Source organism: Perognathus longimembris, chromosome 5 (genome assembly GCF_023159225.1).
Source record: "Perognathus longimembris pacificus isolate PPM17 chromosome 5, ASM2315922v1, whole genome shotgun sequence".
Taxonomy (NCBI): Eukaryota; Metazoa; Chordata; class Mammalia; order Rodentia; family Heteromyidae; genus Perognathus; species Perognathus longimembris.
In genome coordinates, this window is record NC_063165.1 from 3,767,895 (window position 1) to 3,785,250 (window position 17,356).

The window sequence follows — 17,356 nt, forward strand, 5'->3', positions numbered from 1 at the left end:
TTCCTAAAACGGAGCCTGAGAGGCCCTGCAAACCCCGTTCATATTTTCTTAGGGTTTTTTCAATGTCTTTGACTATCGGATCTGATTTTTTTTTTTATTTTCTGGGGCACGAACTGAGGGACTGGATGTTTTCCCCAAGTTTCCATGCTCAGGTCTAGCACTCTACCACTTGAGCCACAGCTCCATTTCTGGGTTTTGTTTTGTTTTTTGGTAGCTAATCAGAGATAAGAATCTCATCAGCTTTTTACCAGCTTGGACTGGCTTCGAACCTCAGTCTTCAGATCTCAGCTTCCTAAGGAGCCGGAGGCCTGCGGGGAAGCCCGGAGCCTGGTGCCTGTCACAGCCAGAGCAGAGCACAGAGCCCGGCGGATGCAGAGACGGAGCAGGGGGGAGGCCCGCGGGGGACCACACGGAGAGTGGGGCCCCTCAGACAGGGGAGAGGCCTGCGGAGGACAGAGGCCTGCAGACAGAAGCCTGTGGAAAGGAAGACGAGGAAGAAACTGCCCCCCCTGGAGGCGGCAACTGCCCCCAGCGCTGGGGTAGCCCGGGGCACTCATGTGTGGAACTCATGTGTCACCTTCTAACGTTTGAACGGGGCTCCTCCTCCGTGGAGAGGGGCAGGCAAGGGGGGGAAGGCTCGGTGACTCACTCACACCTGTAGTACCGGCAGGCACCGGGGAGAGCCAGGCTAGGGTAGGGTCTCCCAAGTTCGAAGCCCGGCCACGCTACATCCTGGCGGGTGGGAGAGGCAATGCACTCTGGACCCCGTTGACCAGGGGCGGGCGGCCCCCTCCGGAGCGTGGAGGGGAAGCCAGGCGGGGGAGGACTCTTCCCGGACATGCTTCCGTGTGGAGGGGAGGAAGGAAGGGGGGAAGGAGGGAGGGGGGAGGAAGGAGAGAGGGGAGGGAGGGAGGGAGGAGAGAGGGGAGGGAGGGAAGGGAGAGCGGACAGGAAGAGAGAGGAAGGGAGGAGGGAGGGAGGGGAAGGGAGGAGGGAGGGAGGAGGAAGGTAGGGAAGGAGGGAGGAGGAAGGGAAGGAGAGGGAGGGATGGAGAGAGGGAAGGAAAGGAGTGAAGGAAGGGAGGGGGAAGGAGAGAGAGGGAGGAAGGAAGGAGGGAGGGAGAGAGGGAAGGGAGGAGGAGGGGAAGGGAGGAGAGAGGGAGGAGGAAGAGAAGGAGAAGGAGGAAGGGAGAGAGGGAGGGAGTGAAGGGAGAAGGAGGAAGGGAGGGGGGAGGAAGGGAAGGAGGGAGAGAGGGAGAGAGGGAGGGAGGGAGGGAGGAGGAAGGGAAGAAGAGGGAGGGAGGGAGAGAGGGAGGGAGGGAAGGAAAGGAGGAAGGGAGTGAAGGGAGAGAGGGAAGAGGGAAGGAGGAAGGGAGGAGGGAGGGAGGGGAGGCGGGGAAGGAGAGATGGAGGTAGGGAAGGGAGGGAGGGAGGAGGGAGGGAGAGAGGAAAAGGAAGGGAGGGAGGAAGGGGGAGAGAGGGAAGAAAAGGAGGGAGTGAAGGGAGAGAGGAAGGGAGAGAGAGAGGGAGGGGGGAGGGAGAGAGGGAGGGAAGGAGGAAGGGAAGGAGGGAGGGAGGGAGGAAGCAGGACCGGCCTTCCCGGTGCAGACCGTCGAGGGAGCCATGACCACACAAAGCAGCGGGGAGAGGGCGGGCCGATGGCCGCGGCGAGGACGTGAGAACCCGCGCGTGGAGCCGCCGCGCCTGCGCAGAAGCGTCCCCGCCGAGGCCCTTCCCGCGAGCCCTTCCGTCGCGCCTGCGCACGAAGGCCCCAGGCTGTGGCGGGCCTGGAAAGCTTCCCTCTCCGCCCCCGCCCCTCCCCAGACACGGGGGCATTTGCTCGCTCGCGTGCCCGTCGTTCCCGTCTCTTCCGGCGTGTGGCACGGCCCGGCCGAGCTCACGTCTCGCGAGGAGGCGCGGCGCGCCCCGGAGGGGCCCGGACCGGCCGCCAGGTGAGCGCGGCGCGGCGGGGGGGCGTGGCCCGGCCACCACGTGACGCGCCCCGACCTATCGCGGCCGGGCCTGGGGCCCGCGGGGCGGGGCGGGCGGGGCCGCGGGGCGGGGCGCGGGGTCGAGTGACTGCCCGCCTCACCTATTCGGGGCGCGGCGGCGGGGGGGGAGGAGGGGGGCGCGCGCCGGCGCGGTGGGCCCCGCAGCCAATGGGGGCGGGGGGCGGCCCGCGAGGCGGGGGCGCGGGGGGGAGGAGGGGGCGGTCTCCAATCCGGTTCCATCCGGTTCTCCCCGCGCCCCCGCCGCGGGTCCTCCAGCAGCTCGGGCGGCGGCGTCCGTCTGGGGGAAGCCTCGTCGCGCGCTCCGGGCCCGCAGCGAACGCACGCACGCGACCCCCGCCACGCCACGATGCCCAAGAGGAAGGTGAGCGCGGCGGCGGGCGGGTGGGGGGGGGCGCGGCCCTCCCCCCTCCCCCCCTCCCGCGGCGGGGGCCCCGGCGCCCCGCGGTTCTCCGCACGGCCCGGCGCGGGCGGGCGGCGCCCGGGAGCTCCTCGCCCCCGGGAGCGGGGGGGGGGGGGGGCGTGTGAGGGGGGGGGGACCGGGGCGCGCGGGGGCGGGGGCGTGACGTCACGCGGCGGGCATTGTTCTCGGGGTGGGGGGGGCGGATCCCGGACGGCGGCCCCCACTCGCCCCGCGCTTCTCCCGCAGGTCAGCCCGGTGGAGGGGGCGGCGAAGGACGAGGTGAGCCGGCGTCCCCCGAGGGGGTGGGAGGGGGGTGGGAGGGGGGGGTTTCGTGCGGTGCGCACGCGCTCACTGACGGCTTCTCTCTCCAGCCCAAGAGGAGGTCGGCCCGCTTGTCGGCGGTGAGTCGGGGCGGCGGGGATATCCCGGGTTCAGGGTGTGTAGGGGGGGGGTGAGATGGGGAGGGGGGCGTGTCCGCCCCCCCCCAATCCCGGGCCCAGCCCGCTCAGCCCGGCCCTCTTGCCTTTCAGAAGCCCGCTCCCGCCAAGGTGGAACCCAAGCCCAAAAAGCCCGCGGGAAAGGTAGGTGTCGCCTTGAGGGGGGGTGGTGGAGGGGGGGCAGATGGCAAAGCTCTGCCCCCTGAGAACCCAGGAGAGCCGGCTCTGAGCCGTCTGCAGCGCAGCAGTGTTAGGGGTGTGTGTGTGTGTACTTCTTCCACCCCTGAAATCTGGAGGTGGGAGTGTGACTCAAGTGGTGGAGCGCCAGCCTTGCGTGGAAAAGCCAAGCCAGAGCATGAGACCAAGTTGAAGGGCCCAGTACGGGCACCTAAACCAAACAACACCCCCCCCCCAAAAAAAAAAGAAAAAACCAGAATCGTAATAAAGGAGACTATGGTTACACAGGTTGACGACTGCTTTATTCACGTTACAGGCTTTTAGGAAGTTACCTGGGACATCACGCGTGCGTGCCTACGTGACAGGTTGGAAAGGAAATACACATGCGCAAATTACGCGCAGGCTTTTTACACCTGTACGCTGTCCGCAATGCTTTCTTTGTGTCTCATGTGATTTCGTTCCTCTCGAACCTGACAGCGGGGGTAGCATTGCTATTTGTAGACCAAGAAAAAGAAGTGTGGGGGGGGGGGGATCCCAACAGCCAGCAGTGCCCGAAAGTATAGGTGGAAATCTTTCATTGCATTATTGTTCAGAGAGGCAAGGTTAACTTCCTGGATGGGAGGACATCTCGGATGACATTCCTACTCCACTAATGGTCTAAAAGGTTTCATTTAAACGTTGTGCAGACCAGAGTATATAAAAACATTGACGGCTCAACAGAGTTGTGCTTTGCGATTTTTCCTTTTAGGATGAAGGGGGCTGTGGTAGCGCACACGTGCAATCCCAGATACTCAGTGGTAGAGGTAGCAAAGTTGTTCACACTCAGGTCAGAAACAAAATACAAGATTGAGTGTGGCTCAAGTGTACCAGCACTTACCTAACTTGCATGAATTCCCGGCTTCCGTCCCCGGGCAAGGGCATAAGTAGTAAGCATCGACTTAAACACTTTCGTATGCTAGAAATCAAGTAGGTTTTTTTGTTGGTAGTTCTCAGTTGTGGGGCTTGAACTCGGGGCTTGGGCTCTGTCCCTGAGTCCTTTCGCTGATGAATAGTGCTCTGCCACTTTGAGACACAGCTCTGCTTCCCGTTTGGGGGTGGTTAATTGGAGATGAGAGTCTCAGACTTTCTTGCCCAGGCTGGCTTTGAACTGCGACCCTCAGATCCTTCACTTCCTGAGTAGCCAGGTTTACGCACATGGGCCACCGGTGTCTGGCTAAGTAGCATACAGAGGTGTATAGTGACTTGTATGCAGGGAGCTCCTGGGGTTTTCTTGTGAAGGCCTTGGGCCGGTGAGGAGAACAGCAAATGTCTGTAAGCTCTTGACCTGAGCAGCGTAGTCTGGCCCCTCTTTTTTAGCGCTGTGCCTTTTCATATGAACCAGTTGGCTTAAAGTACAGCTTATTTAAGTTCTTGGATTTTGTGTGTGTAGCTTTTTTTTTGTTTGCTTGGAAATCTGAACCCTTATTTGATATTATAGAGGTGATGTGCAGAGAGATTACAATTACATGAGTCTGGTATTGAGCACATTTCCTTCCATACAGTATCTTCTGTTCCCTCTTTCTCTCCCAGCCCCTCCCTCCTGTCTCCACCCTTGAGTTGTGTAGTAGTTTCATCAGTATCCAGTGAGCTCCACTGCTGCGTGTTTTTACCCTTTTCCCTCAAGTTCTGTAGCTTCTCCCAACCTTTCCAAAGATGTACACTTGAATACACCTTGTTTGTAGCTTTTTTAAAACAGTGTCTGGCTGTACATGGAGCCCAGAATGGCCTTCAGCTCCTGTCTCCTGCCTCTACTTCCCAAGGGCTGGGGTTCTAAGCATTCATAACCTTGATCAGCCCCTAAAACTGTTGGAGAACAATTCCGCTTCTCTCCTTATTGGGGTTTGGTGGAGGCAGCAGGTAAGAAGGCAGTAGGAAAGTCTTCTGAGGAGTGCGGTTGTTCCGCTTGACCAAGAACAAAACAACAGGTCTTTCCCTTTATTATTCTCATGTAGTTTTAACCACGTCTTCCCACTTAGTGTGAACTTGTATTTTTCCACTTTTTATGACCAGGTATTGGTTGGTTGTGCATGGTTTTCCCCACCTCACTAAGCGAGCCCTCTACCACCCAGCTCCCCTTGACCCCCAGCCTTGCAGCCATTGGGGCCACAGCTGTTACTGTGACCTTGCTTGGTACCCCTGAAGGTTTCACAGGTTGTTACTGAGATAATAGGAAATTAATGAGACACCTAAAGATCAGCTTTCAAAGGCATGATGTATAGGTTTAGAAACAGCTCGGCATTTCCGGGTAGCAGTGGGTAGCAGGGTCCCAGATAAATTTATTTGTACTAGGATCCATTGGATTGGTAGTTGATTGTCTGGAATCCCCTTTTTGGGGAGGGGATGGCACAGAGGCCTGAATTCAGGCATCTGCTGGGCGCTGGGCGCAGCTGAACCATGCTTCCGTTCCAGCATTTTGGAGATGGAGGTCTTGGAGACGGTACTGCCCTGCATCCTTTGGCCTCCGCCTCCTAAGTAGCTGGAATTACAGGCATGACCCACCAGCACCCACAACCTTTCTTTGTGTTTTGTTTTTTTCAATTTAGTTTTTGCTTGGCTTAACTTAATAATATCCCAGAAAAGGTCAGGAGCTCTACTTGATCAAGTGTTTCACAATTTTTTTTGGCATCATCTCCCTATGAGGCATTTGCATCTTGACTTATAAAATACAGATTAAAAAAATACCTTTAGTTGTACAAAGAAGGTGCCATTTAACAAAGCCGTTTAACAGGTACAGTGCATCTTTTTCCCTTTTTTTTTTCTTTTTCTGCCTCTCAGGCCTGGGCACTGTCCCTGGCTTTTTTACTCAAGACTAGCACTCTACCACTTGAGCCACAGCGCCACTTCAGAGCTTTTTCTGGTTACATGGTACTGAGGAATTGAACCCAGGGCTTCATGCATGCGAGGCAAGCACTCTACCACTAAGCCACATTCCCAGCCCAGATGCAGTGCATTTGATTAGTGTTACCCTTCAACATTTCACCCTGCCACCCCTTCACTTTTCTTAATTTTGTGATAAGATGAGTTCTCGAGTCCGTTCTGACTCTTGACTTTTTAACCAAGGTAACTGAGCACTTTCAGGGATTGTTTCTAACAGTACAGCTTTCTGGTGATGTCATTTGTCTTGTTAAAATTGTTATCCACAGGCATGTTCTTTAAATTCTTTTAGTTATTGTAAATAAATTGTCGTACACATGTTGTACACGTGTTTACACAAGTAGACAATGTACTTGGATCAAATCACTCCAACTATTTCTTAATTCTCCTATATTAATTTGAAATGGCTTAACTTTTGAATTTAAACAGTTCATTTTCTTCTAATACCTGTGCTTTTCAGATTCTTCAAATACCTACCTGAAAATGATAAGCTGGTGCTTTTAGCTTCTTGGTGTGCTGTCAAGGAAGGGCTTGTGTAACAGGACAGGCATAGGAATGTCTCTAATCTATTTTTTGGTTTTGGTTTTTTTTTGGTGCCAGTACTGAGCTACACCTCTACTTTTGGTTTTTTGCTTGTTAACTGGAGATGAGAGCCCCACAAATTCCCCTGCCCAGGTGGGCTTTGAACCTCGACCCTCAGATCTCAGCTTTCTGAGCAGCTAGGATGGCAGATGTGAGCCACTGGCCCCGGCAGCAACTTGTGTGCGTGTTTCAGCGTCTGCGCGGTGGAGAGGCTGGCAGGCGGTGGTCTGCGCAGGGAGGCCGGCAGGCCATTGAGTTTAATCGCAGCTAATGAAGCTGGGCGGGCTGGCGTTCCTGCGAATCCGTCCTCCTCGCTTGGGGCGGACCCTAAGCTTACTGTGTAAAAGTTGGTGTGCGGATGTGCACGGCAGCGTTCGTGTGGCTTCTATCGTAGGGACACCCCGTGTCGCCCGTGGAAGTCTTAAGTGTCAAGTTTGCCTTTGTTCCAGGATAAAGCTTTGGACAAGAAAGTGCAAACAAAAGGAAAAAGAGGAGCCAAGGGCAAACAGGCCGAGGTGACCAGCCAGGACACGAAAGAAGACTTGCCTGCAGAAAATGGGGAGACCAAGAACGAGGAGGTGAGAGTCAGGGAGGGCAAGCTCCGGGTGCTAGCTCCGACAGTGGATGCGAAATCGTGTATGTGTAGGACAGTGTGCTAACTCAAGTGAATGGACAGCTGTTTCTGTATTAAAATAGGCCAACATGCTGGGTTTGGGTTGGGCGTTTTGGCCGTGACAGGGATCAAAACCACACACTCAGAACCTTGCCACCGCTGGTCCACGTTAAGATAAGAAACCTAATCACATCCCCAATCAGATCCCAATTCTAAGGGTATGTTTTCTGGTGTGTATGACGAGGTTCCAGTAATTCCCCTCGGTGGTGGTGATTACGTCTTGTGAGATTGCCGCATGGCGCTGTGGGTTAGCGCACTGCATGTGGGGGGTCATGACTTCCCAGCTCCTCCGGGCGTTGTTCTCTGTGTTGAACTCACAACCACCATACTGACTCCTGCCGGTATGAATTTCAGCCCGTGCTGCCTGCGTTTTCCCTGGAGGGCACATGACAGGCACTTTGCACTCACGACATCACATGTCATGAGGACACAGTGCTTGGAATGCAGTCTAAAGAGCAAAACCAACAAAAAACACAAAAACAGGCACGGTGGAAGCACAGCAGAACGGCCTCGTCTGGGTTGAGCACGTACTGACTTCAGTTCTTAGTGCTGCTCTGTGTGCACAGAAAATACTGCCTATTGGTTTGGGGTTATAAATCTGTTTTGCTGGGGCTTGAACTCAGGGCTTGGGAACTGTCGTTGGCTTCTTGTTGCTCAAGGCTAGCTTGCACTCTACTACTTGAGCCACAGTTCCACTTCTGGCTTTTACAGTTTGTGGTAGTGAGGAATCGAACCCAGGGCTTCATGCATGCTAGGCGAGCACTCGACCACTAAGCCACATTTCCAGCCCTAGGGGTTGTAAATCTTAAGAGTAGGAGCTATTTGATGCTGGTGGCTTGTTTGTACTTGTAGCTAAGCAGGAGGCTGTGATAGGATGAAGTTTAGGTCAGCCTGGGCAGAGAAGCCCATGAAAGACTCCCAACTCCAAAACAACCAGCAGAAAGCTAGAGGGGGGGCAGTCCAGGTGCTAGAACACCAGCCTGGTGATTGAGAGGCCCTGAGTTCAAGCCCTAATAACCTTCGCAAGAATAAGTACATCTGCAAGTACAGAGCCCGTTAATGAAGGTCAACTGTAGTTTTAGGAAATAGCCTACATTGTGTTATGTGCTAAAGGTCACAGCAGTGACAGATTAGATGTTTAATCCTTGCTTTCCCTTTGATTTGCAGAGTGCAGTCTCTGACGAAGCCGAAGAGAAGGAATCCAAGTCTGACTAACCATACAGCAAGTCTTACTGCTGGTCCCTGTCTCCTGTCTTGTACAATCCAGAGGAATATTTTTATCAACTATTTTGTAAATGCAAGTTTTTTAGTAGCTCTAGAAACATTTTTAAAAAGGAGGGAATCCCACCTCATCCCATTTTTTAAGTGTAAATGATTTTTTTTAAGAAGTGAAATCATTTGCTGGTTGTTTATTTTTTGGTACAACCAGAAAACAGTGGGCTATTGAATTATGGGGCCTCGGCTGTCTTCGGTGCCGGCTTAACATAACATTCCATAGGTGGGGGGTTAGTTTTCTATCCTGCAATACAAAGCATTAGTAAATGGCAATTTTGGAGTCGCAGTTGTGCATTTCATGTCTTGAATATTTGAAATTCTAGTCCCGTGTTGTTTTCTGGTAGAACTGTTTTCCTGAAGAAAACCACTCCTTGATCCTTCCTGTCAGAACCGTGTGCTCTGTCACACCTCCGCTCGTGGTAGCCCCGTTTTCCTAATTGTTACTGTGCTGTGAACGATGGGAAACGTGTGTCGTGCGCGCACTGTGACGTTGTGACGTGGCGTGGTGGAAGTTAGGTAACAGGACCAACATTTGAAATATGGGTACTTTGTTTCCTCTTGAGGAAAATTCTCTTCCAGGTGTAAAGCTGGAATGTCACTGGAATACTTTTCAAAACAGTTCATGGCTTTCAACTTTTGGTACGTGTGCTAAGAATTGTGTACAAATGGAAATGTCTGTGTACTGATCCTTTACACAACCAATAAAACTGCAGTTATGAAAAGGATTTTGTTTCCTTTTTGGTGGTGCTGGGGTTTGAACTCGGGGCCTTGTGCTCGCTAGGCGGGTGCTCTACTGGAAGATGTTTGTATGGCAAGACACTTGTTGGGCTTGAGGGGAGGGCTCTCTGTGGAGCCCAGGGCGTGCTCTTGGGTGCTGGGGTCTATGTGCACCATGTCTATATTTTTGTGAGACTGGCACTTGAACTCGGGGTCTTGTGTTGGCTATGTAGACCCTGGCTTGAGTGACTCAGCACCCTCTTCTGGGAAGGTTACTTTCAGGACAGGCTCTTTCTCTGTCCTGGACCAGACTGGACTTTTTTTTTTTTTTTTTTTCAAATTTTTATTATCAAACTGATGTACAGAGAGGTTAGTTTCCTCCGTTAGGCATGGACTTTGATCCTCCTGCTTGTGCTTCCCTTTGTCACTGGGATGACAGACCACACCACTCTGTCGCTGGTTGAGATGGAAGCTCACGTCTACGCTCAGGCCGGCCTGAGACCTCTACTGACCTCGCAAGTACCTGTGTCGAGGGTGTGAAAAGGGCAGATGATGTAGTGATGGAAAGAGCAGGGCCAAGGAAGCGAGACCAGACGCGAGGTGCCCCAGTCAGTATGAAGATGTGTGCATGTGTGTGTGTGTGTACACCCACGTCAGGGAAGCTTGCTTCATCCACAACCCCATCCCCCCACCTGTGAGTGAAAATCAGCTCTATCTGGGCACCAGTGGCGCAAGCCTGTCATCCTAGCTCCTCAGGGGGCTGTGATCTGCGTATCTCAGCCAGCCTGGGCAGGAAGGTTCACGAGAGGCCTAGCTCCAGCTAGCCAGCATAAAGCCAGAGGTCGAGGTGTCGCTCAAACAAAACAAAATGTAAAATGTAGCTGGACACCAGTGCTGCATGCCTGTGATTCCAGCTACTCAGGAGGCTGAGATCTGAGGACCGGGGTTTGAAGCCAGCCTTGGCAGGAAAGTCCGTGTGAGACTCTTATCTCCAATAAACTACTCAGAGAAAGCTAGAAGTGGCGCTGTGGCTCATAAACAAGGACATGGGTGCCTTGTAGGGGCTGCTGTAGATGCTGTTCCCAGGCCGAGGCAGTTAGGAAGAGAGCTGAGACCTTAAGTGGATTTATGTCTGGATGATTCGAGGGGTTTTTTTAATGGGAATATAATTGTGGTGTAGTTGAAGCCAAGCTGGGTGGGGTGGCACACACCTTTAATCTTAGCTAACTGATCACAATAGCCTAGATAGGGAAACAGTCCGGATGCCCCACTACAGACGAACGGATCCAAAAAACGTGGCACCTATATACAGTGGAATTGTACACAGGCATTGGAAATGCTAAAATAACGACATTCATAATGAAATGGACAGGACTAGAACAAGTCACGTTGAGCAAGACAGGCCAAGAATAGAGAGACAAACTGCGCATGGTCTCCCTGATATGTGGGTGTTAGAATTAAGTAGCAAAGAGACATGACAAAGAAAACAGGACCCAAGATACCAATTCACAGCGAGACCAGACAAGGTCAGTCTTGGGAGAAAGGCACCAAACAGTAAAACCCAAATACGACTACATATGTTCCTAAAATAATATTCGGACTGAAAAGAACTCCAAAGATAAGGAAGCAAAGGACCTCTTCTTAACGAGTCTTAGAGTATCTAGAGGACCCTATCCTGTTTACCTCACATATGGGGGTGGGGGGTATATACCTGTACGTCTGAGGGAAGCCGGGAGGAGGGCACTGAATGAGTGGAAAGTGGGTGGAAACAAATACAGTAGGGGGGGGCTGGGGATATGGCCTAGTGGCAATAGTGCTTGCCTCGTATACATGAGGCCCTGGGTTCAATTCCTCAGCACCACATATGTAGAGAACGGCCAGAAGTGGCGCTGTGGCTCAAGTGGCAGAGTGCTAGCCTTGAGCAAAAAGAAGCTAGGGACAGTGCTCAGGCCCTGAGTTCACGGCCTAGGACTGGCCAAAAAAATAAAAATAAAAATAATACAGTAGAGGGGGCCCAACAGCTGCGATGGACACGGATGAAAGTGAACCAAGCGACTCAAGGGCAGCAGGGGGAGGGAAGAAATGAGAGAGAAAGAAGGAACAGATTACACTAAGCGAAAGGAAAAAAATGTACGTCTCACCCGACCTGGAAGAAATTGTTTCGTTGTTAATGTTCATAGAGTTCATAAGCATTGTAGACTAGAATGATGATGTCCATCACTGGGAAGGTTAAAATGATGAAAGCAAGCGGGGTGGGGGGGGGCTGGGGGGAAGGAAGGTGGGAGAAAAATGAGGAAAGGAGTAACAAGTATGACAAATGTATTCACCACCTTAAGTATGTAACTGTAGCCCCTCCGTACATCACCTTGACAATAAAAAAAAAAAGAAAACAATAAAAACAATCTTAGCCAACTGAGAAGGTTGAGTCAGGAAGATCGGGAGTTCAAGACCAGCACAGGAATAAATGCAAGCCTGTAATGCCAGAACCCCAGAGCCGAGGCAGAAAGATCAACAGTTCAGGGCCAGCTGGGCCACACCAGGAAACTTGGTCTCAATTAAAAAAAAAAAATTTTGCGGGGCTGGGGATATGGCCTAGTGGCAAGAGTGCTTGCCTTGTATACATGAGGCCCTGGGTTCGATTCTCCAGCACCACATATATGGAAAATGGCCAGAAGGGGTGCTGTGGCTCAAGTGGCAGAGTGCTAGCCTTGAGCAAGAAGAAGCCAGGGGCAGTGCTCAGGCCCTGAGTCCAAGGCCCAGGACTGGCCAAAAAAACAAAAAAAATTGCTTGAAACCAGAGCTGAACATGTGCTACAAGGGTGGGCCACTAGACCGGTGTGTAAGAGTGCAACACCTCCCCGCCCTGCACAAACAAAAACAAAGGAGGAAAAAGCCAGCGCATGTGGCCAGGGACCCTCAAAATGGCAGGACACTGGGCGTGCTGTAGCTGGTCAGGGATCAGAGTGAGACCACTGTGCAGAGCCCGTCCCCTCGAAGAACACCGGGAGGGGTCACAGGGAGGGTCCCCCCCACCCCACCCCCAGGCAGGGAGCAGCTGGGAGTTTCCACAAAGCATGTTGCTCTCCTTTTTCAGTGTTAGAGTTTGCATTCAGGGATTTTTCTCTTGCTAATACTTGAGTCAAGCTCTGCTCGTGTGTGTGTGTGTGTGTGTGTGTGTGTGTGTGCGCGCGCGCGCGCGCTGGTCCTAGGGCCTTGAACTCAGGGCCCGGGAGCTGTCCCTTAGCTTTTTCACTCAAGGCTGGCGCTCTACCACTTGAACCATAGCTCCGCTTTTGACCTTTCTTTTTTTTTTTTACTGTTTCTGTGACTAATTGGAGATAAGAGTCTCACAGACTTTCCTGCCTAGTCTGGCTTCTAACCGTGATCCTCAGACCTCAGCCTCCTGAGTAACGAGGGTCATAGGCGTGAGCCACTGGCAGAAACTGAGGAAGTTCAAAATATACAGGAAAGTTGAAGGGGAAACAAAAAGCCCCATGCTTGCCACGCAGGTGCTGGATCACTGAGCCATGTGCTACCCAGCCTACTTGAATTTTTTTTTCCAGTTGTGGGTCTTGAACTCAGGGCCTGAGCACTGTCCCTGGCTTCATTTTGCTCAAGGCTAGCACTCTGCCACCTGAGCCACAGCGCCACCTCTGGCAATTTTCTGTATATGTGGTGCTGAGGAATCGAACCCAGGGCTTCATGTATACGAGGCAGGCACTCACCACTAAACCATATATCCCCAGCCCCTAGTTGAATTTTATAGAGAACAGCCTCACACCTACCAGTTGCAATCTACAGTATATATATATATATATATATATATATATATATTTTTTTTTTTTTTTTTTTTTTTTTTTTTGGCCAGTCCTGGGCCTTGGGCTCAGGGCCTGAGCACTGTCCCTGGCTTCTTTTTGCTCAAGGCTAGCACTCTGCCACCTGAGCCACAGCACCCCTTCTGGCCGTTTTCCATATATGTGGTGCTGGGGAATTGAACCCAGGGCCTCATGTATACAAGGCAAGCACTCTTGCCACTAGGCCATATCCCCAGCCCCTACGGTTTATATTTTTATACAATCCTTTTTTTGGGGGGGGGGGTTCAGTCCTGAGGCTTGAACTCTGGGCCTGGGCCCTGTCCCTGAGCTCTTCAGCTCAAGGTTAACACTCTACCAATTTAAACCACAGCACCACTTCTGGTTTTCTGGTGGTTCATTGGAGATGAGAGTCTCACGGACTTTCCTACCCGGCTGGCTTTGAACCGCGATCCTCAGATCTCAGGCTCCTCAGTAGCTAGGATGACGGGCGTGAGCTACCAGCACCGGGCATTTTTGTACATTCTTTACTCATTCCTCCTGAATAGTTAGGATGTCAGGCGTGAGCTACCAGCACCGGGCATTTTTGTATATTCTTTACTCACCCCTCCATCAATCTGATTTTCTAAATTAATTTCAAGTGAGTTTTGCACCTCAGTACCCTTCCCCCTAAATCTTCAGAACACAGAGTATTAGTTAAAGTTCCAGATTTGTTTATGCGTCTATTTTTTCCCTTTGGAGGTAAAATTTGCATCTGATGAAATGTTCATGCCCAGACCTCCTGTCTGATGGGGTGCACCTGTGGCGCCCCCCCCACCCCCACCCCGCTTCCAGGACACGTAGCACTACAGGAGCTCACTATGACAACACACGCACATACAAAAACCATGATGGCAACACGCAGGGTAATTCAAATACACGCAAAGCCCACAATGCCCACAATGACAAGAGACTGAAAAGGCTGTGCTGGGGGGGTGGGGGGGCGGGCATCAGCAGGATGGGGGAGGGACGACAGAGCGGTTGCCTAGGGTCAACGTACTTTACATCTGCGTCTAAAAATAGAATAACAAGCCCAGCTGAAAGCTGGAGGCTGGCGTTCACACCTGTAATCCCAGCTACTCAGAAGACTGAGGTCTGAGGACGGAGGTTCAAAGCTAGCCTCAGTCAGGTAAGTCTGTGAGACACTATCTCCAAGGAATCCACAGAAAGCTGGAAGGGAAGCTGTGGCTCGAGTGGCAGAAAGGCTGTCCTTGAGCTGAAAAGCTAAAAGACAATAAATGTGAGGTTTTTTTTGTTGGTGATGATTTTTTTTTTTTGACCTGACCCTGAGGGTGCTTGAACTCAGGGCCTGAGCACTGTCCCTAAGCTGCTTTTGCTCGAGGCTAGCACTCTGCCACTTGAGCCACAGCGCCACTTCCTGCTCTTTCTGAGTAGTTTGTTGGAGATAAGAGTGTCATACTTTCCTGCCCAGCTGGCTTTGAACTACAGTCCTCAGATCTCAGCCTCCTGAGTCGATAGCATTACAGGTGTGCACCAGTGCCCAGCATGTGAATTTTTTTTTTGTCAGTCCTGGGGCTTGAACTCAGGGCCTGAGCACTGTCCCTGAGCTTCTTTTGCTTAAGGCTAGCACTCTACCTCTAAGCCACAGTGCCACTTCCAGCTTTTCCTGTGGTGCTGAGGAATCGAACCCAGGGCTTGATGCATGCTAGGCAAGCACTCTACCACTAAGCCACATTCCCAGCCTGTGAGTAGTTTTAAGTTGCTACATTTTAGGGATAATGGGTTCTGCGATAGTAAATTGTCCATAAAAAGTTTAATTATTTAGTTTTTATTTTGAGAATCACGCCTTTTTCTTTCTTTCTTTCTTTCTTTCTTTTTTTTTTTGGCCAGTCCTGGGCCTTGGACTCAGGGCCTGAGCACTGTCCCTGGCTTCTTTTTGCTCAAGGCTAGCACTCTGCCACTTGAGCCACAGCGCCACTTCTGGCCGTTTTCTGTATATGTGGTGCTGGGGAATTGAACCCAGGGCCTCATGTATACGAGGCAACCTCTCTTGCCACTAGGCCATATCCCCAGCCCCCCCCCCTTTTTTTTTCTTTTTGGTGGTGCTAGGTAGGGTTTTCACTCAGGGCCTCATGCTTGCAAAGCTGGTGCTCTACCACTTGAGCCATAACTCCAGCTAATTCAACTGGGACTTGATCTCGTGGTCGCGGGCTTTGCTCATGCTTTTGGTTTTGTCTCTAGGTAATATCCGCCTAACTGAAGAATACAAATAATTCTCCCCAGAAGTTTCAGGTTTGCCCTTAAGCCTGTTCATTGTGTGTTCGCTCGTGGGCATGGCGGAGGGCGTCCCCCGCACAAGCGTATTTATGCGCAGGTGTTAAGGCACTGCCCACTGAACTTCCTTTACCCCTCTCTCCCAAGCCCGTGGCCCTGTCCCTGTGCTGCGGTTTGATCGTGTATCCCGTTCGTGTGTTGAGAACTTGAGCCCCGAAGTCATTTAGTGGCATTTGGAGGTTTCTTAGAGGATTCAGACCAGATGGGGTCACAAAGCGGGGGCACCTCCGGTAAAAAGCGGCTTTATGTGGCGTAAGTGGCAGAGCACTAGCCTTGAGAGAAAACTAAAAAGCTCAGGGGCAGCACCCAGGCCCCGAGTTCTAGCCCCAGGACCAGCACCAGAAAAACAACAACAACAACTGTCTTGATAGGTGGAGGAAAGGAGACGGGCACACTGGCGTCCTGTGGCGTGTTACGGTGCAGCGAGGAGGCCCTTACTTGGTGGCCATTGGTGGCTCACACCTGCAGTCTAGCCACTTGGGAGGATGAGGTCAGGAGGACCAAGATGCGAGGCCAGCCCAGGTAGCAAGGTCTGTGAGACGTCGTCTCGGTGGGAGGAAACAATGCAGCGACACACACCTGTCGTCCCTGCGAGAGGACAGGGAGCCACGGGCAGGTGCTCCCGCTCCCCAGCTTCCGGAACTAGGAGCAGCAGAAACCCACGAGGAGCACCTGTGCTCTCCTGCGTTGATCTATGGGCCTGTCCCTTCAGACACGACATGGTGGCTCCATCATTCTGCTTGGCTATAGAATATCCTGGGCGACTTTTTCTTTTGTTCGTTTTGAGAAAGGTCTTACTCTTTGGCCTAAGCTGGCTTTGAACTGAAAATCCCCGTCTACCTCCAGAGTAGTGGGATTACAGACAAGCGCCACCACGCTTGCGTACTACAGGATGCATTTGTGTATGTGGGGGGTGGGGAGTTGGACTCAGGAACCTGTGCTCTGGCTCAGCTTGCTTGCTCAACTGGCACGCTACCACGCCAGCCATGCCTTCAGCCCTGGTTTGTGTACGTGTGTCAGTCCTGGGGCTTGAACTCAGGCCTGGGCATCGTCCCTTGGATTTTTCCACTCGAGGCTTGCATTCTGGCCTGTGAGTCACAGCTCTACTTCCAACTTTTTTTTTGGATATAAGAATTCCACTGGCTTTCCCTCTTGGACTGCTTTGATCCTCAGCTCTCGGCCTCCTGAGTAGCTGGGATCAATCCCAAGCACGAGCCACAAGCACCCAGTCACTCGGGTTGAAGTGCTAGACTTTGAAGTCAGGCCCCATTTTACCACGTGAACCCCATTTTACCACACGAACCCCACTTTACCACGCGAACCTGAGATAAGCAGGCCCTGTGAGCAGACCCAGGACAAGCCCACTAGGGCCCAGTCGGTCTAGAATTCGAACGACTGGCAATGCTTAACTCTGACTGCCCCTAGATTGCCTTGAGCTCTGAGCCAATCAGATTTGTACCTGTGTCCTAATCTTGCTTGCTTGAACACCTGATTGTTGTAACTTTGTTCTTTGCCTTTATAAGCCCTGTGTAATCACAGCTCGAGGCTCCCTCCTAACCTCCGCTGTGTCGGTGGGTAGGACGAGGCCCGAGTTACAGCTCGCTTGAATAAAGCCTTGCCTTGCTTTTGCATTTCGGAATGTCTGAGTCTCAGTGGCCTTCTTGGTGGTGGTTTCGCGACTTGGCACAACATTTGGGGTTTCGTCCGGGATAGCCCCAGAGACCCCCGAGACCCCAGACTCCGAAGGTAAGAAAATAGGGCTGGGGGCTGGGAATATGGCCTAGTGGCAATAGTGCTTGCCTCTTATACATGAAGCCCTGGGTTCGATTCCTCAGCACCCCCATATACAGAAAACGGCCAGAAGGGGCGCTGTGGCTCAGGTGGCAGAGTGCTAGCCTTGAGCGGGAAGAAGCCAGGGACAGTGCTCAGGCCCTGAGTCCAAGCCCCCAGGACTGGCCAAAAAAAAAAAGAAAAGAAAATAGGGCTGTTCATTCTGTGTGTCTGTGTCTGTGTGATTTGTAGTTT

The 17,356-nt window shown here is 52.4% G+C and overlaps 1 protein-coding gene across 1 annotated transcript; it reads left to right on the plus strand.

The window, feature by feature from the left end:
• The first annotated feature begins 2,238 nt into the window (after positions 1–2,238).
• On the plus strand, positions 2,239–9,195 carry Hmgn1 (high mobility group nucleosome binding domain 1). Its single transcript, XM_048346219.1, has 6 exons — positions 2,239–2,372; positions 2,658–2,690; positions 2,783–2,812; positions 2,942–2,992; positions 6,970–7,098; positions 8,361–9,195. Exons 1-6 carry the CDS (start codon positions 2,358–2,360, stop codon positions 8,406–8,408), a joined length of 306 nt encoding a protein of 101 aa, XP_048202176.1. The 5' UTR covers positions 2,239–2,357; the 3' UTR covers positions 8,409–9,195.
• The last annotated feature ends 8,161 nt before the right edge of the window (positions 9,196–17,356 follow it).

What these genes read in the sequence shown, in the direction of transcription:
- Hmgn1 (XM_048346219.1), top strand. An exon ending in GGTCGGCCCGCTTGTCGGCG is followed by an intron (nt 2,813 to 2,941) that starts GTGAGTCGGGGC and finishes CTTGCCTTTCAG; the next exon opens with AAGCCCGCTCCCGCCAAGGT. An exon ending in GGGAGACCAAGAACGAGGAG is followed by an intron (nt 7,099 to 8,360) that starts GTGAGAGTCAGG and finishes TTTGATTTGCAG; the next exon opens with AGTGCAGTCTCTGACGAAGC.